The sequence below is a fragment of the Cucumis melo genome, chromosome 8 (genome assembly GCF_025177605.1).
Source record: "Cucumis melo cultivar AY chromosome 8, USDA_Cmelo_AY_1.0, whole genome shotgun sequence".
Classification (NCBI taxonomy): Eukaryota; Viridiplantae; Streptophyta; class Magnoliopsida; order Cucurbitales; family Cucurbitaceae; genus Cucumis; species Cucumis melo.
Genome location: NC_066864.1, coordinates 7747934 through 7771962, shown reverse-complemented (window position 1 = coordinate 7771962; position 24029 = coordinate 7747934). Strand labels below are relative to the sequence as shown.

At 31.6% G+C, this 24029-nt stretch overlaps 3 protein-coding genes across 8 annotated transcripts; 2 read left to right on the top strand and 1 right to left on the bottom strand.

The window, feature by feature from the left end:
• Positions 1-1328: 1328 nt before the first annotated feature.
• LOC103500955 (probable methyltransferase PMT26) lies at positions 1329-7005 on the bottom strand. The gene is made up of 9 exons (XM_008464427.2): positions 6762-7005; positions 4820-5944; positions 4556-4705; positions 3630-3900; positions 3331-3441; positions 3032-3206; positions 2476-2748; positions 1972-2166; positions 1329-1880 (listed from the first exon to the last, which is right to left on the bottom strand). The coding sequence occupies exons 2-9, from the start codon at positions 5906-5908 to the stop codon at positions 1652-1654; spliced, it is 2493 nt and encodes an 830-aa protein (XP_008462649.2). The 5' UTR covers positions 5909-5944; positions 6762-7005; the 3' UTR covers positions 1329-1651.
• Positions 7006-14953: 7948 nt separating this feature from the next.
• Positions 14954-23043, top strand: LOC103500956 (protein trichome birefringence-like 14). Of its 6 annotated transcripts, XM_051089064.1 has the most exons (8): positions 14962-15149; positions 15232-15268; positions 15652-16421; positions 18423-18686; positions 19700-19870; positions 20609-20779; positions 21482-21677; positions 21937-23043. In XM_051089064.1, the coding sequence occupies exons 4-8, from the start codon at positions 18533-18535 to the stop codon at positions 22763-22765; spliced, it is 1521 nt and encodes a 506-aa protein (XP_050945021.1). In that variant the 5' UTR covers positions 14962-15149; positions 15232-15268; positions 15652-16421; positions 18423-18532; the 3' UTR covers positions 22766-23043. The 6 variants fall into 6 exon arrangements, with proteins under 6 accessions (XP_016902902.2, XP_050945023.1, XP_050945021.1 ...); XM_017047413.2 differs by lacking the exon at positions 15652-16421 and having other exon boundaries at positions 14954-15149; XM_008464428.3 differs by lacking the exon at positions 15652-16421 and having other exon boundaries at positions 18427-18686.
• LOC127150560 (pentatricopeptide repeat-containing protein At2g21090-like) lies at positions 15745-17478 on the top strand. The gene has a single exon (XM_051088430.1). The coding sequence runs from the start codon at positions 15745-15747 to the stop codon at positions 17476-17478; it is 1734 nt and encodes a 577-aa protein (XP_050944387.1).
• Positions 23044-24029: the final 986 nt, after the last annotated feature.

The window sequence follows — 24029 nt, the reverse complement described above, 5'->3', positions numbered from 1 at the left end:
AAAAACTTAAAGATGCTTTCTTGCCCTACAAACTAGTAAAAAAGACGACTAACCTAAAATATGATTTGTTTTTAGTTTAAAAAAATCCATTTAGTGTAACACTTTTTTAAATTCTGTAATTATTTACAACTTGCTTTAGATTTAAGGTAGTTGGCAGGACTTGATTTTCACAACTTGCTTTAAAAGTTAACAACTAGAGTAGTTGATAATACTTTATATAGGTTTTATAAATGTTCTCTTCGAGATGGTTGGGATATATTTTATCAGATGAATTCAACTTGGTTGGATTCAATTGTAAGCTTATAGATTTTATTTTTGATATGTTAATTAATAATTTGAATGAAAACAAACAAACTAAAAATAATTGAAATTAGTTCCTACGTTGTCTTTAAATTAATTTGAATGGGGAAACAAACAAAAGGAGAAAAAAACTATATTGTTGTTATTTAAAGAAACTATATTGTGGTTAAAACTCACAGGAACAAATTTTTATTGAAATAAGAAAGTCGCTTTTTAATTTTAGATGTGTCATTTTCTCATTTTTCTTTATAAGATTTTGATTTTTGTTGAAGATAATATTTGAATTCTTACTAAAAAAATTTTAACACTCTTTTCCATGAATAGGGGGCTATTTTCAAAGAGAGAGTGCGTAAAATATTTGTATTTATGATAAAAGTCAAGTGTAGTGAGTTATTGGTTTTTTTTTCAATAAAAGGTTAATAATTTGTTTTTTATTATGAAAGATAAAACAAAATATTTATAAAGATTATAATAAAATATCACAATTCATCTATTATGATATATGATAAAGATGAACATAAATAATAGATATAATATTTTAACTATACTTTATATTAGAAAGTTTTCATTATTTAGAATAATTTTCCATTTATAAATTTGCATTTTCTTTTGCAACGAAGTTAAGCAATTCATTTAAGGAAGATGAAAATGAGAGAAAACAAACCCAAATTTTAGAATTCAAAATCCTAAAGTGGAAGCAGCTTGAGATTTTCAATTTCATGCGAAAGCATCTAAAGACAAAACACCGGCAAGATCACATATTTCACCTAAAACATTAATAAATATTGCAATTACTCCGATACATCTTCTTTATTATATTTAAAAGTCATGTGCATTTAGTTAATACAAACACAAGTATGTGACACTGTAATAGAAGGAGGCAGACCAACCTTTCATAAACTTCATTAAATTCGTGAAATTAATATATTTAGTTTGAAAAGTACTTTTAATCATTACGAAGAGAATTAAAAGCAAAATAAAAAGAAATTAGCAACCGTACTTAATTGATTTGAATGTAGATAAATACATGCAAGAATGTATACGATTTTTCATTAATAACTATTTGAGTATCATAGAGTACAAGGAAAATTGAACAAAAGCCTTTGAAGAAGGAATAGGTTGCAAAGGTGGAGTGAGTGAGTAGAAGAAAAATGAATTACTCTCAAAGGCCTCTCGATGAGATGAGATGAATTACACTGCCTAATTAGGAAGTAACCATTGCCATAATATAATCGAAACTTTGAATAACAAAAAAGAATTTGACCTAACCTTTTCCCTTCTTTGCTGCCAACCAGTAAAGTGGGAACTGGAAGAAGATGGTGATAATGAAGACACACACCCATGGCCTCCTCTAAGCAATTGCATATTGGAGTGTTTCCGATTCATTTGGTCGCCACATTGATTTCTGAACACACAGCAATGCTTCATTGTCTTTGAAGTAAGTAAACCGAACCTCCCATTTCATTGACTTGAACATGCTTTCGAGCTCGTTTACTGTTTCCGAATTGTCCCGAACTATGAGTTTCCCTTCTGGTCGGAGGATTCGGTCGGTCTCTGCAACTAAAGCGGCTATATTGCACCTGTGTGTCGATTGAGTTAAGCACTTAGTTTAGATTGGAGCCCAGGAAAGGAGTGATGAATGATGGTGTTAATGTAGTATGCTAAACTCACCTTGTTTTGACCTTGGAGAAAAGATGATCTGCATGAAGAAGGTCGTATGACCTTGGGTAGGTGTTGAAGGATTCGCACCAGTCGTGATATATGCCGAATAAACCTCGTTCGAAGATAATTGGGAGAGTATCAGCAGAGTCTATTGAGACAACGTTCATAACCCATACTTTCAAATTTTTCAATGCAGCAGCAAATCTGTGAGGAAGTGAAGAACCATTCATATATACAAAGAAAAATGAAGAATGTTGTATTTGAGTGATCGAACCTAGCAAATGTGTGTCGATTTCTTTACACTGTATGTTTTCTATTTTTTATCGTTTGTCGATTTACCACTAGAACAATTCATCCTTTCTATACCCCTGAGGATTCTAATATTAAACAACTCAACCTAAAGAAGACGAAGTAAAAGATATAAATTAAATGAAAAAGTTAATTGGCAATGACAAATATGATGATAGCTATAACTTGAAGTATATTTCCTGTGAGGGGGAAGGAGAATCTTACCCTCCATAGACAGCTCTCATGTCCATGACATTTCGCACAGTTGACCAGTCGATTCCCATGCCAGATAGATACGACTTTGTCACGACCCGATTCCAGTGTTTATGATCTGCAGTGAAATCCTCTGGAGCAGCTCTTCCATAAACTCCAACCTGAGAATCCAACAACCAGTATGGTGGTTTCTCCAACCTTGATGGCCATTGCTCTGGCCATTTAGAACCACGCTCTGATTCATTCGTCGATATTTTGTGCATGCATGCCTGGAGTGGCACGTTCCTGCAGAAGGTTTGAACAAATTCAGTGGCAGCCACAAAGCTATAAAACTTGCTTTTTAAATAAGTATTTGCATTTGGGGAAAGAAAATCTGTCTTGGTTTACATTCTAAATTTGTCCAAGCTGAACTTAGAAATAAGAGAATGAAGAAGGCATATATGAAGGGGAATGATAGTGGACCGAGGCTCATTATCTATTTAATCCTTATTCCTAGAAATTGGATCTTGGATAGTTGAAAGTAAACATTTTCTTAACTGGGGAAACTAAAATCATAAAAGATAAGTACCATGCTGCATTTGAATCATCCGAATCAGGGCAGAGAGGCGGCTCTTTTTCAGATCTCTGCTCATAGCAATCATTATTAGTAGGTTTCCTATATATGGCTGCACTAACGCCATTCACTGTATCCTTGTTAATTGATACAAGTTCCCAGCACATTGCTTTCGTCAGTTCTTTCATGGCTGCAAAATGGTTCCACCAGATACAAAGCTATTAGAACTCTAATTTTTTGAAGCTCTCTAGTTTAAAATGTAAATTTCTAGCTTAAATTTTCAAAGGACGATAGGGGTTTAGAAAATTGCCAACCATTCCATATTCCAGCATCTTCTGCATTCTTCTGATAGACTGGTGTAGCAGACCACACGAAGAAGCCACCAGGCCGCAACAAACGATTTAGCTCTAACAGAAGTTTGCCACCTGCACAGTTTCTTCAGAAGTGAGCATTCAAACTCGAGCTATTCACAAAATGTTTAACTTCAGTCACTGATAAGATGAAGTACCATATGATATATCAAAGTGATCATGGTTCCAAACAATAGAAATTTAGCCAAAATCGCAAGAATTGAGAGTAAGTATTAACTCAGACATACTAATCATCACATTACCTTCTATGTGCCACGGTACCCTGCAACGAGCACAATGGACAATATCGTAAACTCTTCCTGGGTAGGGAAGTCTTTTTGTACCCATAACGGCAGATATAGCGGGAATTCCCCTCTCAAGTGCAAACTGGACTTGTGCTTCATGTTCATCTTTTGGGGCCAATGACATGGTTAGTACATCTCTTTCGAAAAGAAATCCTCCAAAGCTGGCCACCCCACATCCAACATCCAGAATTACACGTGATCGTTTTCCCCAAGCGAGGTCATTGACAGACTGCATCAGTAAGAAAAATTGTGCATTTGCAAAAGGTTGTTAAGCATAAATCACAAAATGTTGTTCTTCAGTTCAATAAGTCTATAAGACTACAGTCGTCTTCGTCTATTATTGGATTGCATGAAATTGTATACATTAACAAAATCACTCAAAAATATTTTCCAAAGAAGTAGCCGGAAATAAAAAAATCAGAATGATCATACAAAAATATATACACCATTAGCATCGTTGATCAATTATCAATATCATACAACAAGACTTCCTCCAATCCAAAGCATCAATAACAAAGACTTCACAAAATAAGAACTTTTTTTCCTAAGAATAGAAAAAAAAAATCGTGAGCTTTCCAAATGTTACTGAGAACTTTTTTTGTGTTTGGTAATGTTATACATTACACCTCTTCGTGTAAACACAGAGGAAGGTGGAGGTGCTATCTGTCAATATGGGGGGTAGGCTAATATTGAGGTTGATCAATATTCCTGACTGAGTTCCAGCTAGAATGCTAATGATAAACTTGACTGTGTAAAATAAAGCTATGGTGGAGGACGTAGAATAGATAAAAGACACAACCACCAATGGTAGGGATGGTAACGTGGAAACCAAATGGGCATTTTAACATATTATACTAACAGGAGCTCAAGGAAAAGAATGTTACCTCCTGTATGAAGTCAATATAGTGAAGAGCACCGTGCTTGAACTGGGTCCCACCACCAGGAAATGTTAAGTACTCACCAGAAACCTTAACCCAATTTTGATGTCCCTTAACTTCAGCAAGTTTTGTGTGGGGAACATTATAGTACCATATCTGCAGAAACACACTCAATTAGATCATCAAGGGATGGAAGGAAAAGAAAAATAGAAAACTAAACCTATAACATAATACGTATTTTCTGAATTAAAATTGTTAGATCTCTTAAACCTTTTCCCTGCTAGTTGGCCAAGCAATTGGGCGTCTGTAGCCCTCTGGAAGTGAAACAAGGCAGGTGGGAGGTTCTTCAGGACAATGCCTCTCTCGATGTTCATAATGTTTTGTACTTGGAAGACTCCTAATTGCTTGCAAATTGTCAAGGCAAGGAATGTAATCTGATCCAGCAGTAACGTTGCAAAGTTTCCACACATACCCAGATTGCTTCGTGGAAGATCTTTGAGTCTCTTTTTCATTCTTTGACTCTGCTGCTTGAGTTGACCATGCCCCATTTTGTGTTGATGTTTCATTCAAAAGCTCCGACTGAGCACCAGAAGGAAACTCTTCACTAGTTTTGGATTGGTTATTTTCATTTGTATCATCAGTGTTTTTTTCTTCTAGCTTCACATTCTCTCCTTCCTGACCGTTATTGTTTTCTCCATCTTTGGTATCATTTGAGTCATCAGTTTTTTTCTCCTCATCCTTTTTCTCGTCTGTATCATTTGAATTTGATTGTTTCTCATTCGAATTCTCCTCAGAATCTCCTTGTCCACCAGATCCATTGTCACCACCCTCGGACTTAGATTCAGAACCTTGTTCTGCATTTTCCTCCTTTGATTCACCATCTTCTGTTGTTCTTCCATCATCTGGTTTAGTTTCCTCATTCCCTCCGTTCTTGTCCTCATTCTGTTCTTCGGGCTTCTCTTCAAGCTTCTCTTCAGGCTTCTCTTCAGGCTTCTCTTCCGGTTTCTCTTCCGGCTTCTCTTCTGGCTTCTCCTCGGGTTTCTCTTCAGGCTTCTCTTCCTGATTTTCCTGCTGATTAGAACCTTCATTGTCGTCCCCTTTCCTTGCATCATCAGGCAAATCTCCTGGATTATCTTCAAAAGGCTGAGTTTTGCCCTCATTGGTCTCGATCACTTGACTTTTTGCCAGATTTTTGTTCTCCTGTGGCACATCAATATTCTGAACCGGAACTACAGATGATGACGTTAACATCCATATTCCAACCAAACACAAAGCAACGAATACAACAATGGTCACTGTTGAGCAATAACTCGACGAGGACCTTCGATTATCTACTCTCGAATACTTCCCCAATGCCATTTCTGTTTGTAACGTTAAATCCTAACGAGTTTGCACCTGAGAATGGAAAGGGAATAAACAGATTCTTCAATTAGAAAAAGAAAAAAAAAGTATCCATTAGTTGAATACACAAAGATCACCGACAGCCTGCATTCATACTAGCAAAAGATATCATGAAAAGTGAAACTTGGTCCCAAAAGCCGTTCAAACATCAACGTCAGACGAACAATTAAAAGCCCGATAAAACAGAAATCCAATTTAAGAGAAATGTATCACAAATCTGACTAGAACATTGAAAAGTATTCAACGAAGAAAAATCAGCCAAAATTCACGGCACAATTTCCGCAATCAAACACTCACTGAAATGGTGACAACTGACATAGACAATGAAGATCAAGTAAATCAACTTCGATACACATTAAATCATATAAAGCAATGATTTAGTACATCCATACAAAATAAGGTCGATCCAGAATAGAGAACAAAAACAGATATCACTCGCATAAACAAAATCCAAAAACCACGTAAAGTTATAATGAAAACACAACATCATTCACTGACGTGCAATTAAAAACAACAAGAATATAAACAAACTCCATCAGATCTACATTCAAACAGCACAAAAACGAATAAATCAGACACCAATGCGAACCAAAACAGCAACAAAGAACCATAGTTAACCAAGAACCAAATTAGATCTACACTAAAAACGAGTAAAAATGAAAAGAAAAAAAAAAAAAAACAGAGCAAAAAAAAAAAGCTAAAATATGCTGAATGTAAGGAAAGAAAGAAAGGGAAAAAAAAAAAAAAAGGATAATGAACGAGATCTAAGCGATATAAACAGCCGAGAGTAAACAATAGCGCCATAGCTTACCTAGAAAAGAACAGATCTAGAAAAGAAAGACGAAAAAGGGGATTGAAACTATTCCTCCATTTTTCTCCGGCAGAGAGGATGAAATGTAATGGTCGAGCAAATGAAGGGGGAGAGGAGATTTAAAAGAGAAGAAGAGAGAAAGAAGATTTGTAGCTGGTGGAATTTAATTAATTAAAAATTAGTTTAATTTAATTACATGATTAATTTTGTAATCATATTCCCTTCTTTTTTTCTCTTTTATCGACAGTGTCCAAAAACACCGACCTTTAGAAATGGTTAACAAAATACGCGGTGAGAAGAGAGAGAGAGACACGCGCGCGCGTTCTACGGAATAACGGTGTAAAGTTTGAGAGGGAGAACGCGTGCGCGTGTACTCCACACGCGGTAGATTGGATGTGGGTGAATGACAGATGGCAACTCGTAATTAATCCCAAACGTTTATTTATTTTTTTATTTATTTTTTTATTTATTTTTATTTTTTTTGCTGTAATGTCACATTAGTCTCTATAGATATTTATTTCAAAAGTTAAAAAAGAAAAAGTATAAAATTCTTAATGCATTATAATTATTTTTCTTTTTTCACTCAACCATCGGCATGGTGATGTTTTAGCTAATTGAATTGTGAAAGATGGGATTGATGAATATTTCATTCATGAACCATAAATAAAGATTATTTGTTAGGTTACAAATCTATTACATTGCGATAAAAAAATCTAAAAAACTGTGTGGATAAATATAAATTTGGAACAGGTGATTTAATGAAAACATAGTTATATTTAATGGCTTTCAGATGTGTTTGGAAATTGTATTTTGACTTAAAACATTTTGATATAATGGGTTGGATATGTATTTATAATCAGTAATTTTATCTGTAGTCACTCACCATGTAAACTAATATTAATTAATTCATTATTTGATTTTTTTAATTTTTTAAATATAATTCATATGTATACAATTTTCTATTTAAACGTTTGGGAATATACATTCGGATTGTCTATTAAATACATATTTATTATACTCGATAAATATAAATTTATAAAAGTTCACATTATCAACCAATTTAAAGTTTAAAGTTTATTTATATGTCATTTGGCTATATTAGTTAAAAAAAAAACATATTGTAAATATGTTTATCAAAGTTCAAAATAAGTGTTTTTTAGCCCAACAAATAGAGATATTTGAATGTATCAATCAGAAAACATTACATATCAATTAACTTTCAATTATGTTCATTTTGACATTTGAAGGAAACTTGTGATGACTAAATTATTTTTTAATACGAGTATAACTTAAGTATTTAATTATATATGTTTAATCAAAAGGTTAAAGATTCGAGTTACTTTTCACTACTTAAGTTTGATGTGAATGTATATATTCATGAATTTAACTAATTTTTAATGTTAAGTATTATTTTAATGTTCACTCGAAGTTAGATTTGATTAACTAAATGGGATATATATGTCCCACATAAGGTAAATTTTTAGGTTTTTTTTTTCTATATTTTAGCACAAGTACAAGGTAAGGGATCGAATCTCCAATATCTAAAGAATGTTGTGTTAATCATTGTTGAGCTAAATTTATATTTGATGAGATTTACGAAAAAATTAGTTTTGTGAAATAAATTTTGTATATATATTGATTTCAATATAGTGAGTACAAAGTTTAATATTTGTTTATTTGATGTTTTCTCTTGAAAAGTAAATTTGTCTTGAGAGGTTTTTTCTTTTTCAATTTTATTCTAGAGGTTGATTTGTCTTAGGGCTTTGCAACTTATTCTTGTAGGCTTTCAATTTGTTCGCCTAATTTTTTAAGTGCTTTTAGTATTTAAAAACATGTTTGATTCTCAATAATTTAGAGAGTGTTGTGCTTTTTTGAATTATCTCAAGATCTTCCTTGGAGTTTCTAACTTCAAAACTTCAAAGTGCTTTATAATCTTTTGGCAATCTTTTATATTTCATCTTTAAATCTTCAAGAGAGCAAAAATTGATCTTTGGAGTTTGGTATCTAGAGCTTTAGTTTGTCTCCCAAAATTCAAAGTTTTAGAGGACATGTGTTCAAATCTCTAGAGCTTCAATCTTCGGATTTTCAAAACTTTCGAGTTTTGTCGACTTTTAAATCTATATAAGAATTTATCTTTTTAAGGATTTAGAGCTTTAAGTTTTTTTTTTTTAATCTTCAAAACTTCAAAAGAATTATGCTCTCTAGATCTTGTGTCTTTAAATCATCAGAGCTTCAAAATGTCGACTTTCATTATTCCAACCCCTAAAATTAGGAGTAAGACCTCGGTACATGGAATCTCCAAGGGTAGGGTACAGTTACTTTAGAGCAAAAAAACTAGGGTTAACTTTGGCTCAATATCTTCTTTAACCAAAAATTCCAACATCAATATGAATTAGATTAGATTTTAGACCAAAACAACTTTCATTTTCCAACCAAATTCAAGTTATATTTGAGACTCAATTGAGCTATTAGCCAAATATACTCATCCTAATTTAGACTAGATCACCATTAAATTCAACAAGTTTATTGTCGTGATCAATGACCACATTGTGACCTTTTTTAGTTCACCATTCATTAGCATCCAAATTTTAATTTTGAGATAATAATTTTTAATTGACTCTAAAATTAAACAAAATAAATCTCCATTATAATGATAGGATAATTTGTGAGTAGCCAAAATTTCTCATACAACAAACTCACTTTTTAGTTTTTTTTTTCTTCTAAATATTATTATTATTTAATTTGGATAATATTGGGTAAAAATTTGAATTTAGTGTGAGGTGGCACTTAGATCTCGATCTCCATCTTCTCGAAGACGTGACGGCGACTATGGACCCACGCGGTTCAAACGGATCACCAATTACACCTTTTTTTTTTTTTTCTTTTTTCCCAAATATTATTATTATTATCGCTATTCTCCCTTCATACTTCATAGTCTCTTTATCCTTTTTTCTTCCCTTTTAATTTCTAAAGCAGTCTTTTTATTTTCAAATTTGTAAAACATAAACCAAATATGCAAAAACGTTAACCCTTCCTATAAAAATTAAAAGTAATTCATCTTTTTTTTTTTTTTGTCTATTAGTGATTTCTTTTTAGCAAATGTAAATAATTTGTTATTTTATTATTTATTAAAATTCCATTTAATTTAAATTGAAGATTTAAGTCTTTTTAAAAGAAAAATGATTAAAAAAATAGAATATTCAACTAAATATTTATACTTCACTAACAAATTTAAATAGCTTGCCATTTTTTTCGAAAAAACTCCTTCTAAAATTGTTGCAAATAAATTTTTTAAATGAAAGTTATTAAATAGTTTGTTTTTTTTTTAATTTTCAAAAACCTTGTTTTCTAATAAAGGTAAATAATTTATTTTTTATTATTTTTAAAAAATCATTCTATTTTAAATCGAATATTTAAGTTTTTAAAATTATTTCTTTTAAGGAATTTTGTTAAAAATAAAAAATGAACAAAATATTTATCTTTCGTAAAAGAATTCAGTATAATAAATTCTCAGTCTTTTACAATTTTTTTAGTAGAGTATAGATAATTTGTTTTTTTTTTTTAGAAAACCTTTTATTTTTTTAATTGACGAGTATGTTTTCTTTTTCAAATATTAAAATTTAGTTGTGTAGAACTATATTTAACTTAAATAACATCAAACAATTATAGAACTATCAAATATGTAGAGTTGATTAACTGTCCTAACAAAAAAACCTAATTCCAATTTACTACACTTAAAACTTCCTATTTATTTTCCTTAGAAAAGAACCCTACCATTTATAGAATAGTATTAATCATTTTTCTTTGTAAACAATTTAGAACCATATTTATTGTATGTTAGTGTCATTGGGAGTCTTTTCAAGATGTAGCCCATGTGCCAATTGCCATCTCTTTCCTTCCCTCAATTAAATAACTATGAATAAAGATGCCCTTCAACTCACAGTTTTCTAATACATTATAATAATCAATTTTAATTAAACTAAAAATTTCATCACATTTTATTAATCTCATTAAGTCTCAAATTTTTAAAAATAAAAATCTAACATTTAGATGTTGATAGGTAGAGATATATATGAATTTATCGCAGTGTATCACAGTTATAAAATAAAATGTTGTTATATTAATAAATAAATTAGCTCATTTTTTGATATTTAAAATTGTTCCTTCAATTTCAAAACTATATAATGAAGTAGGGACGTAGATTAATTGGGTTAGACTAGATCGAGGGTGTTTTAAATTATTTTAATTTCTTGTTACTATATAAGAAAATGAAAATTTTGTCTACGTTCCACTAATTATTAACCAATAATAATTTATTCTTAAATTTGAGTCTCGTATTTTTTTCTTCGTTTGAATGATTAAATTAAAACATTTATGAGATACTAGAGAAATACAAAATTCAAATCGACTCGTTGAACAACAATCATATGGAAAACTTTTCATTGAAAAACTATATATTATCAACTGCAATATGCAAAATTTGACACTTGTTTAGTTGGCCTATTTAGTCCTTTTGTTTTATTTAATAAAAAAATTATTTGTGTTATATAGATATATATATAATCATTATATAGGCCCATACTTCGGCCGGTCGGACGGCAAGAATTATAGCAATTTAACGCTGCTAATATAATCTATATGATTATTATATGTTGTCAATTTAGGTTTTATTCCAACGCTAATATAATTTTTTTTTTCTTTTGTCATATTTAATGATTATAAAACATTTTTTATAAATATTTAAAAGTAATTAAAATAAATAATAATTTTAAGAAAAATAATTAAATGTTTTGACAAGAATTGCCAATATAACAAAGTTTATCAAGGTCACTTTTATAATCGATAAATTCTTATGATTATGGTCTATCGTTGATTTTGCTATATTTTATAATTTTTTTAAAATGCTACCATATATGATAATGTTTTGAATTTGATTGACATTTATGTTAAGCGTAAAGAATAATGCATTTTAGTAAAAATGTTTGAAAAGTTATTCCAAACATAACATCTATTTTTTGTGTTAAGTTTTGATTTTCTCAATGTCTCTCTCGCACTTGATGCATTAAGCGGTCTATCAAAAACCTTATATATAAGTAAACTAATTAATCACTATGTGGAGCACTTTAGTTGATTCTTCATCTTTGACCTTCAAAGGCTTTTATATATATATATGATGTTTAAACTAAATTAAATTCTAGGTTTTGTTAATTCTCTCAAAAACTTTAATATCTAACAATTCATCAATACCTTAGGATTTTTTTTTATTTTTTTATTTTTAAATAATATCTAGGGTGAAAAATAGATTTTCTAACTTCGATATTGATAACATACAAAAATATGTCAGTTATACTATACTTATTTTGCCAAAAAGAAAAAAAAACACAAGATTATTATTTTCCAAATTTCACAGACGTTGTAACCTTATCAAGTTTTAAAAAGCCTAAACTAAACAATTGAAAATACTTAAGTCAAATTTCACAAACTAGTCTATTCTAAAGCAGCAACAAATAATAACCCCAACTTACCCTATAAAATCATCACAAACTAATATTTAAGTTTACGCGTATTTTTAATAGGACAACTTTAAAGAAAAGAAAAATGAAAAATGAAAATTAATGCAAGATAGAAAAGGAAAAAAAAAAAAAGAAGGTAGAGATAGAATAATAAGTGAGGCAACTTAAGCTGTTGGAATAAAGGAGAAATTAATGAGAAAAATGGACCAAGTCTTACATGCAAGCATGAAGGAGACAGAATATATATATAGTATGGAGATCTTGCAATATGCATTTGATTAAAGAACAATGTAATATTTGGATTTCGTATTGGTATTGGGTGCTATGAATTTGGTTGTTAGGGAATGTATATATATGTGAAGGAAGTAATTTATTACAAATACGTATGTATGACAAGAAGATAGAATCAAAGCTAGCTATTACAAACATCTCAAATTTCTTCAATCCAGTGGTGATTTTTTTCTATTTAGATGGTTTCATTTCGAATTAGTTTGATGGAACTTTGCAATCAGATTCAATGATAATTGAAGAGTATCCCCAAGAAAAAGGAGGCGAAAGAGGTCTTTGAGAATCACATTAATTTTGACAGAAAAAAAAAGAGATAAATCATCGTAGTCGATTGACGATGATCATTTTTTGTCACATATTATATATATAATTTATTATTTACATACGATGGAGATGGTGTTTTTATTTTATTTTTGTCCATAATTATGATATGGGGGAAAATCTTCTTGGAGTCCTGAACCCAAATTAGGGTCAAAATGGTTCGGTTGGTGGTCAAACTGAACTGAATCGAAACGAAACTGTGTATTTGTGCGGTTTGCTTCCGTTTCAAATTTAGTTTTAATATTCTTAAGAAAAAAAATTCAATTTGGTTCAATTTTGTTCTTTAAATTAAAAGCAGTTCGATTTTACTATTTTTTAAATATATAAATATACAAAAAAAATATACACAATAATTATAAACAGTTTTTTTTTTCATTTGCAACTTTGGTTTTCAAATAAAAAATCGATCTGTACTGAATTAATTTAGTTTCATCGAGTTTGGTCTCTTTTTGTGGTTTGAATGACCACCCCTAACCCAAATCATTCATCTCTATCTAATGAAATTTCAATATTCTATTTTGAGAGGAATGTACATAGCATATGAAGTAAAAATAATTAAGATGTGCCAAAATGAACTTAAATTCATAAAACTTGTATATACTAACATGTTTGTGTTGTAAAATCGGATTGTGAATAAATAGAGTAAGATTACAACTAAATGAGACAGAGAACAATAATAATGAAGAAAAAGAAGGGAGAGGATAGAATAGAAGAATTTTGCATAGAAAAACCCTAAACACTTGGAGTAAAAACCACATGCAAGTATAGAAGAATTCATTATATAAAATAGGAGTTACAAAAGCTTTCTTTCTTGTTGAGGGATACAAAACTCTCTAAGAAGAAACTCTCTCTTATTTTATATTTCATTCAACCTGTTGGAGATTTTGGGACGGATCGACAACCATAGATCCTCACCTATTTATAGTCAAAAGATACTAGGCCATCAAGTAAATCCAATGGCTCTAATTTGTCCTTGATATTGCGTATGATCTAATGACTCAAAATATTATAGAGATATGTGAAAGATCCAACGACTATAAAATAATCTAGTAGAAAGTGTGAGATCCAACGGTCCAAGATTTATCTTCAAGAAACTTTTTGAACCTTAAAGATAATTCAAGATAATTGTTCCACAATTTGGTCCGTCGAAAAAATGATAGTTATAATAAATACATATCATTTTTAGAGTTAATAACAAACTATATCTTTAAATAATCTTTGCAGCTCATCTGGTTTCGAGGAATATCATAAAAATTTAACAAAGTTGTGTGACAATAGACTATATTGTTTATAGACTTATTTAACAATATATTATGCTATTAATTTGAAATAAACTAGAACGTGGTTTCTAGAGAGATTAATTAAAATTATTAATATCAAATCTCATATTCTTCCCCACGTCGCTCAAAAGATCCATTTTCATCACAAATATATAATATATATATTTTCATTACTGTATTCCTCACCTCCATGGAGTTGATCTTAAAAAGGAAAAGAGAAAAAAAGAAATATATTCTACCGACTTTATAATTAATATTTTATAATGTTCATCAATAAATTTACATTAAAAGAGCTTGTGTTCATGAGTTTATCAAATTTACACCACTTTAAATCGAATAATTGATAAAATCTTATAAGTTAAAATTGTTTATTTATCCTTTTTAACTAACAAATTCAAACTCAACCAGTATAAAAAAATATACTCTTGATGGAAAAATCTTAGAAGAATTTCTACCATCTTTTTTTTCTTTAAATATTCTAATGACTAAATACATATTTATATTTTACGTGCTTGATATTGATAATAATTTATTGATAAATTATTAGATTCTAAAATTTTATTATATTTTATAAACATTTTTATCTTACAATAATTTTTTATTAAAAAAATTTTCGTGGGAATAAATCTAAGTTATTGATTGAAATTTTGATAAACAATATAACTGTTGAGTTAAAAATGAATTTCTTATTGAAAATTTCACAATAACTTAGAAAGTATTTATCTTCCAATGAATTTTTTTTGATAGGTATAATCAATTAAATTTTTGAGAGGTATTATTTATATATATGTATGTATCGTTCGTCTTCCTTACGCGGAGAGAGGAATTATTTTGTAGTCAAACTGTAAATACCCAAAGAAAGAATTTCAAGAAAAAATCAGGTTCTTCCCTTGATTCTGCGATTGGGGAAATTGGAAAAAGTTTGAAGTTTACACATTTAGATTTCTAGGTCACGAGTTGTTGAAGAATCACACAGGAGGAAACTTGTGAGTTGAGCTTTCCGTTTATTCATTTTGGTCAAAGTTTTTTCTTTCCTAGTGAACCAATGGCTGCTTGTTGTCGGTGCAGTTAAATTTCGTTGTTGAAGTTTCCAGAATTTATGAAGGTATGCATTTTTTTTACCTGGACATTGATTTAATACAATGTTGGATGCTTTTAAGTCATTTGAATTTCAAATTCAACTTCACTGATTTTGGTTTAGAGTTTAAATGGAAGTAATGTTATTGGTTTTGATGAAGGGTTTGTTATAGAATTTGTTTGTATGATCTATTGGTTATTTGATTTTGTTATTGCTCTGATTGAGTGCTGTACTACTAGAGTATGGATGGACAATCTTCAAATAAATATTTGGGGATTATAATGTGTAATTTGGAGAAGATTTGAATGAACTACCTTGAATTAACGGTTTAATATAGCTACCAGCCTTCTAATTATCTGTATTGGCAGAGGATTTCAGTTCCTTGATTGTTTATTTTAATGTCCTACCAGGTGTATACTCTATTCAACCGGGCCAATTGATAGAAGTTTTATAATTAGCCACAAACCTAACTTACTCCTTCTAGTTTTCCATACGATCTTAAAATGGTGCCTCTTTCTGATCTTTTCCCATCCTTTGATCACTGTGCTCGTTTCTTTTCAAAATGCATTCAACACAAACACTTAAGGGTTGGCATGTCCTTGCATTCCCACCTTATCAAAACTGCACTTTCGTTTGACCTCTTCCTTGCAAACCGTCTTATTGACATGTATTCCAAATGTAATTCTATGGAAAATGCACAGAAGGCATTTGATGATTCACCCATTAGAAATATTCATTCGTGGAATACCATTCTTGCATCTTACTCACGTGCTGGATCTTTTAGTCAAGCTCGTAAAGTCTTTGATGAAATGCCTCATCCAAATATTGTTAGCTACAATACCTTGATTTCTAGCTTTACTCACCATGGGCTGTATGGAGAATCAATGAATATCTTTCGACAAATGCAACGAGATTTCGATCTTTTAGCCTTGGACGAGATTACTCTTGTGAGTATAGTAGGTGCTTGTGCCTGTTTGGGTGCTTTGGAGTTGTTGCGTCAGGTTCATGGAGCAGCTATTGTCATTGGATTAGAGTTTAATTTGATTGTTTGCAATGCTATAGTTGATGCTTATGGTAAATGTGGCGATCCAGATGCGTCATATTCTATTTTCAGTAGAATGAAGGAGAGAGATGTTGTTACCTGGACCTCCATGGTTGTAGCTTATAATCAGACATCCAGGTTAGATGATGCTTTTCGAGTTTTCAGTTGTATGCCAGTAAAAAATGTTCATACTTGGACTGCATTGATTAATGCTTTAGTGAAAAACAAGTATAGCAATGAGGCCCTGGATTTGTTTCAACAAATGCTGGAGGAAAAAAATTCTCCAAATGCTTTCACTTTTGTAGGCGTTTTAAGTGCTTGTGCCGATCTTGCTTTGATAGCAAAAGGCAAAGAGATTCATGGACTCATAATCAGAAGGAGCAGTGACCTTAATTTTCCAAACGTATATGTATGTAATGCTTTAATTGATCTGTACAGTAAGAGTGGTGACATGAAATCTGCTAGGATGTTGTTTAACTTGATTCTTGAAAAGGATGTAGTGTCGTGGAATTCATTAATTACTGGGTTTGCACAAAACGGGCTTGGAAGGGAAGCACTTCTTGCCTTTCAAAAGATGACAGAAGTAGGCATAAGGCCTAATAAAGTGACGTTTCTTGGTGTGCTCTCTGCCTGTTCCCATACTGGTTTGTCATCTGAAGGATTATATATTCTAGAGTTAATGGAGAAGTCTTATGATATGAAGCCTAGTTTAGAACACTATGCAGTCATGATCGATATGTTTGGAAGAGAAAACAAACTTTCTGAAGCATTGGATTTAATATCCAGAGCACCCAATGGATCAAAACACGTTGGAATATGGGGTGCAGTTCTGGGGGCTTGTCGTATACATGAAAATTTAGACCTGGCTATAAGAGCTGCAGAAACTTTGTTTGAGATGGAGCCAGATAATGCTGGAAGATATGTAATGTTATCTAATGTATTTGCTGCAGCAAGTAGATGGATGGATGCCCATAATGTGAGAAAACTTATGGAGGAAAGAGGTTTCAAGAAGGAAGTAGCATATAGCTGCATAGAAATAAGAAATATAAGACACAAGTTTGTGGCAAGAGATAATTCCCATAGTCAGATGGGTGAGATATATGAGTTAATGTTTATATTACTAGAGCATATGAACATTTTTGGTTACATGGCTCTTGACGATGGTATTTACTTTTATGATGGATACAGTACTTGAACTTCGGGCACGATCTATTTGAATCCCGTGTCTCGTCATTGCAAATATAAAGATATTGTAAAAGTTAGCAATTTCATTGAATGAATTTGAGAATATGAAGCTGAGCGATTAAGCTACATGGCTGAAAAGGATGGATTGCTATCAAGTAGGAGATCTTAATTTTATTTTATCTATTTATTTATTTATTTATTATTATTATTATTGTTTTTGTTTGTGGTAATATACATCTAGTTTTAGTTGGTAATGGATGAGAATATTCATCATTTAACATTTCAACGGCTAAATGAATCATTTATAGGTCATCATCATCATTATTGTAGTATTTTATTTTCTTTTTCCACCATATCTATGTGATACCATTACAAATAACCCTATAAAAAATTTTGAAAATTTGAACTTGAACAGGGCTGGACACGCTGGGCAAATCAAGGTTAAGAAAAAATTAGATTTTTTTCTTAATTCTTATAGGCTGGATTTTTGTAAATTGACCAATCCTAAAGTATCAGGATGTTATCTTCTTCCTTTAATCATAGCCAGCTAATTCCGTCTATATCTTGTAAGATTTGAAATGTCGTCAATTGGCTTTACTTTTTATGTTTTTGGTGAAGTACTGTAACAAAAACTTACACATTTTATTGATAAAAGTATAATATATATAGCAATATATACACATGTTTTATCATAAAAAAATTGTATGCGTCCTACTTTTTTAGAAATTTACGTGTCATCATATTTGTTTTGTGTCACTTTGGAGTTCTCATTTTTTGATTTTCTTTATGCATTGATGACTCTGATTCTTACTTCCTATTATATTATCCAATAGGAAGATTGTCTTTGATTAAGAGATATCTTTTATGGAATGTGGCTCACTAGTGCTTTTCGTCTTTCTGCTTTTCTTTGTCTTCATGACTTTGATCGTTACTTACTTTTCTGTAACCTGCTAGGAAGATTGCTGTACTGGAGGTAAAAGAGCTGATGACGTTCTGTTCTTAGTCTAGACGGCAAAATTTGTAGATGTGAGGTCTGATCAAGCTCTAAGAGTTAGTTTGCAGAGATGAAATTCAGAAGTAATTTTCTTGTAAGAGGGCATCATCTTTTCTTTGTCGTGGTTGCTCTTGTATTTGCTGTCTTGGTGTTGTGGGCTTGGGAGAATCCTTTCCTTACCGCTTCTCAGTCAGTTCAAGCATGGTATAGAAATTCTTATGCAGGTACGCTTGTCAATCCCTGTGTATAACTCTAGAGCTGGTCTACTATGTAATTGGACTAGTTTTTGGCATTCTTTGCTGTTTTCTTCTTGTTGGAACTATTAGATTTTTGAGTTCAGTGTTACATTTCTTTTCGATGACAAAGACAATCTGATTGGAGAAAAGTGAAGTTTGGGAGGTTAAAGGAAGTAAGCTAAATAGGGCTTTTATACACATTTTTTGGTTTCGCCTTTAAAATTTTGAAATTTACTCTCAAAGGTATTGACTTTTTAGTCAAGTTACTATATTAAATAACGTAGTTGGAATTGAGTAGAGAAACTATGACGTAACATTTACAACCTTATATTCTATGAATGGACAACATTTGAATGTTAAGTTTTTATCTCACTTCATCCAAATTAGAAAATGACGTTGGCCTTACCTAAATAGAAGCTGACTTGATGGACAACTTCAGTGTATATACTCCTTCAGTTTCATGCAACTCTTCCCATTCACCGTTGGTGCAACGTTTTCTCTTGACACATGCTACCAATCCCTTTTCTCGCAAACCTGTATTATTCAGCCTTAATGCTCTTAAAATTAGAAACTTACCCAATGAGCATACGATTCTCCTTTCATTTCTTTTTAGTAATTGGGTCCGTGGGTTTTCTTCTCCAAAATAGTTGGTTGGATTTTTTTTGGATGTCATAGTTGGTTGGGTTTTTAATATAAGAGAGTTGGTAAATATTTAATATAAAAAACTGTCAATTCAGAGAAAACAATATTTTTACAATGCTGCATCACTGTTGCAATATCAATTTCAACCACATTTATTGAATACGGATGTTTTTGAGAAATTTGGAACTTTGAGGACAAAATTGAAACTGTCAAATTGGCAATAGAAGAGATGGTTCATAAAAGTAATGAATTTAGTTAAATACTGAAACATATTCAAATGCAAATTTAATGTATTTTTCCTTTTCTTGGTCTTTGTGTACCTTGCTGATGATTTTTTTTTCATTTACGGTTCATCGTAGGTTCCACAAAAAGTTTTGTATTACCTAACACAATAAGGGAGAACGCTGAAAAAACATATTCAAATTCAAGTATAAAAGAAAAGATAGTACAAGATGATGCAAATTCAGAAGTTACACCCACAGATTCTGCATCCTCAATAGTTCTTGAGAGGAGCAAGAGTAATCAGAATAGTAAGTACTTAGCCCAAATTAGTGGTGCTGTTTTCTAATCACTAGCTTGCATGTTATTTTTTCTCTTTCAGAATTGTTCCCTACAGTTGGGTAACCGTTAGGAGTTTCATGGAGGCGTAATCCCTGCTTGTTATTGGAGCTTATTTCTTACTGATTTTTGTTCGTCTCAAAAGAGAAATTCTATGATCTCTCTCATTGTAGAAGGGAAAATTCTAAATCAGCTATTTAACTCTCCACTTAACTGGCACATGGTTTTTTCGTTAGTCAACTGTAAGTGGTTTTTGGGACTATTTAGAAACATTTATCAAACCTCAAGGGGTAAAATGTTCATTTTGAAATTTCATGGACCAAAGAGACATCCACTTTACATCTCAAGGACCAAAAAATGTAGTTTGCTTTTTATTTTATTTTATTTTTAGATTTCATAGTTGGTTGGATTTTTATTATAAGAGGGTTTGGTAATTATTTAATATAAAAAAATGTCAATTCAAAGAAAAACATCACCATTGAAATATCAATCTTCAACCACATTTATTGAATATGAATGTTCTTGAAAATTTTGACACTTTGAGGACAAAATTAAAACTGTTAAAATCAGCAATATAAAAGATGGTTCATAGATGTAATGAATTTTGTTAAATGCCGAAACATATTCAAATGCTAATTTAGTGTATTTTGCCTGTTTTTGCTATTTGTGTACCTTGCTGATGTTCTTTATCTGTTTGGGGGTCATCGTAGGTTCCACAAACAGTTCTGTATTGCCTAACACAACAAAGGAGAATTCTGAAAAAACGTATTCAAATTCAAGTACAAAAGAAGGGACAGTAAAAGATGATGCAAACTCAGAAGTTAAACTTACAGATTCTGCATCCACAATAACTTTTAACAGGAGCAAGAGTAATCAGAATGGTAAGTACTCTGCCCAAAATCGTGGTGCTGTTTTCTAATTACATGCTTAGCATATTATTTTCTATTCGCAAAATTGTTCCGTTCAATTAGGAAACCGTTGGGAGTTTCATGGGGGCGTGATCCCTGCTTAGTGCTTATGATTGGAGCTTCTTTTTTTTATTGACTTTTGTTGATTTCCCAAAAAAGAAATTATTTTACGATCTCATTATAGAAAGGAAAATTAAAAAATAAAGGATACCTAGGGATGTTTTGAATATTTTGATGTCTTGAAACTCATGACAATTTGAATTGTGCTTTATCAGTCGTTTACTTTATTCGATGTTAAGTTCTTGATTAAAGATCTAGTCGTGGCAAAAAACTTTGACCGGTATCCTTTTCCTAGTGTTGTTACTCTTTACATCAGAGCCCTCTTATAGCAATAAAGAAAAGGAAAACCATATGGATTGTTATTGATGAGCTTTTCAATTATTTAGACCATATGGATTATGGCTTTATAGAACAATATTTCCTCTTCTAAGGTCTATGTTTTCCTCACGAAACAAAGCTTTGATTGCTAAATATTGAATTATATTGATATCAGGCATTTATCATATAGGCCATGACATGCATATTAATCCAATTTTTAATTTTAACTATGAAATTAGCTTATTCAATGTACATTAAATCGGTTAGTTTGTTATATTGACTGATTTAACTTTTCAGCCTGTAGCTATGGAAATGGTGGATGGGTCCTCGACAATAGTCGACCGCTATACTCTGGTTTTGGATGTAAGCGATGGTTATCAGCAATGTGGTCATGTAGACTGACCCAACGGACAGATTTTTCCTATGAAAAATATCGTTGGGTTCCCAAAGATTGTGAATTGCCAGCATTTGAGCGGTCTGCATTCCTGAAAAGGTAATCGACTTCCTTCTTGATTTTTGCATATAGATTTAGCTAGTCCGATAATATATAATTGTCTTATTTTATTTAGTGTATTGGTTTTAAAATTATCAACCAAACAATTTCCACCATGCGATGAATTCTGAAAGTATAGGTATCTATCTTATGGTCCTCAACTCTCTGCCAAGTGAACTATTTAATGGATTGTGATTTACTAAGGTTACTTTCTGCTATTCTCGACACTCTTTGAATGATCTGATTCTGTTCTATTCAGAATGCAGGACAAAACCATCGCATTCATTGGGGATTCATTAGGCAGGCAGCAATTTCAGTCTTTGATGTGTATGGTCACTGGTGGGGAAGAAAGTCCCGAGGTTCAAGATGTAGGAAAGGAATATGGTCTTGTCAAAGCCAAGGGCGCAATTCGTCCTGATGGCTGGGCATATCGTTTCCCAAATACCAATACTACCATTTTATACTATTGGTCATCAAGCCTCAGCGATTTATTGCCTTTGAACACATCAGACCCAGCCACCGATGTAGCAATGCATCTTGACCGTCCGCCAGCATTTCTGAGAAAATTCCTTCATCTATTTGATGTGTTGGTTCTTAATACAGGACATCATTGGAACAGGGGAAAAATGAGACAAAATAGATGGGTAATGTACACTGATGGAGTTCGTAGTGAACTCGGGAACTTAAAAGAAATAGGCATAGCTAAAAATTTTACGGTGCACAGTATCGTGAAATGGCTCGATTCACAACTCCCTTCCCATCCTCAACTCAAGGTTTTTTTCAGGACCATATCACCTCGGCATTTCCGCAACGGGGAATGGAATACTGGAGGTAGCTGTGACAACACGACACCGTTATCTGGAGGAAGCAGAGTAGAGCAGAATGGATCAAGTGATCCAGTTGTTGAGAATGCTGTAAGAGGTACACAAGTAAAGATGTTGGATATAACTGCTCTTTCCTATCTAAGAGATGAAGCTCACAAATCCAATTACACTATCAAAGTAGCATCGAGCGGTAGCGATTGCTTGCATTGGTGTCTCCCTGGTATACCGGATACGTGGAACGAGATTCTTACTGCACAAATATAGATTCTTTTGTCTTAAAGATTTCAAATCCTCTCTTGTGTAATCCTGGAAGACTCATCTTTCTAATTTTTGCTGCCTATAGTTGTACTAATTGGTTCAGGGGAAGATGATCACTGAGGAGATGGCATTGGTTGCTACTGAATTAAATTATATGGTGGGTATTTCTCTTGCCTGCGTGTCATTTTTCTTTTAGAAAGAGTCAATTTATACTTGTAAACATACGTTATGGACAAATAATTGTATCAACTCTAAAATTTTATAAGTATATTTTATTTAACAAACCGTTGGATTAGCAAAATGGATGATTAGAAATTAATGCATTGCTGTTTTTTATACATTTTATCCAAAAGTTCAAACTGATCCGGAGACATAGACGAGGAAGGTATCAAATGCCTTTTGACATGAGACAAGGGTGTAAAGAAAGCATATTGACTTTTTAGGATATGTTTTGATAAAAGCAAATGACTTGTTAGGATCTGTTTCGATTTGATGTTTTGACAATGTTCATGTTTCTATTCTTCATGTTTGTTTGATCATAATCCATTCCCATTTTGTTTCCAAGGCCATTAGGTTTCAAATCCTCACAATCATTTTTCAAATTTATACTATACACCGGTTACAGATTTATCAACAAATTAATTAAATTTTCTGATATATTAGCATTTTGGGTCTATCCTTCAGGTAAACTTCTATTCAAATAAAAGGTTTATATCTTATATTAAGATTATAAATTACTTTATTGGGAACCCAAATCGTGGTTCAATTATGTCTCTGACCTCCATATTATTTAGTATGGTAAAATTTGTATCTACTTTTTCCTTTTTAAGCTGATTGAGCTCACATAAATTAGAGCTAAAGTGAAAAAGTATTCTTTACGTAACCATGCGATATCATAAGTATTTATGTATATTAGTACTTACATAAGCATCACATAAATTAGAGCTCAAATAAGTACCTGTTTTCGTAATCATGTTTTATACATGCAATTGATCACACATCTATATGTATTGGATAATTGTAACGACGTGCTAAAGTGAGGAAGTGTAGTTTATTATAATTAAGGGTAATTTATTATAATTAGGGGTAAAGGAGAATAATAATCGTAATTCAATAAACTTTAAAATCAAGATAGACAGTGACGGATCCATGAATTTTATACCGTGGGAGCACTATATAATAAACACAGCTAAAAGAATTCAAATATTAAAAAACTGTAGGAATGTTATACCACAATCTATTGATTATAAGAATGAAAGCACAACCACTA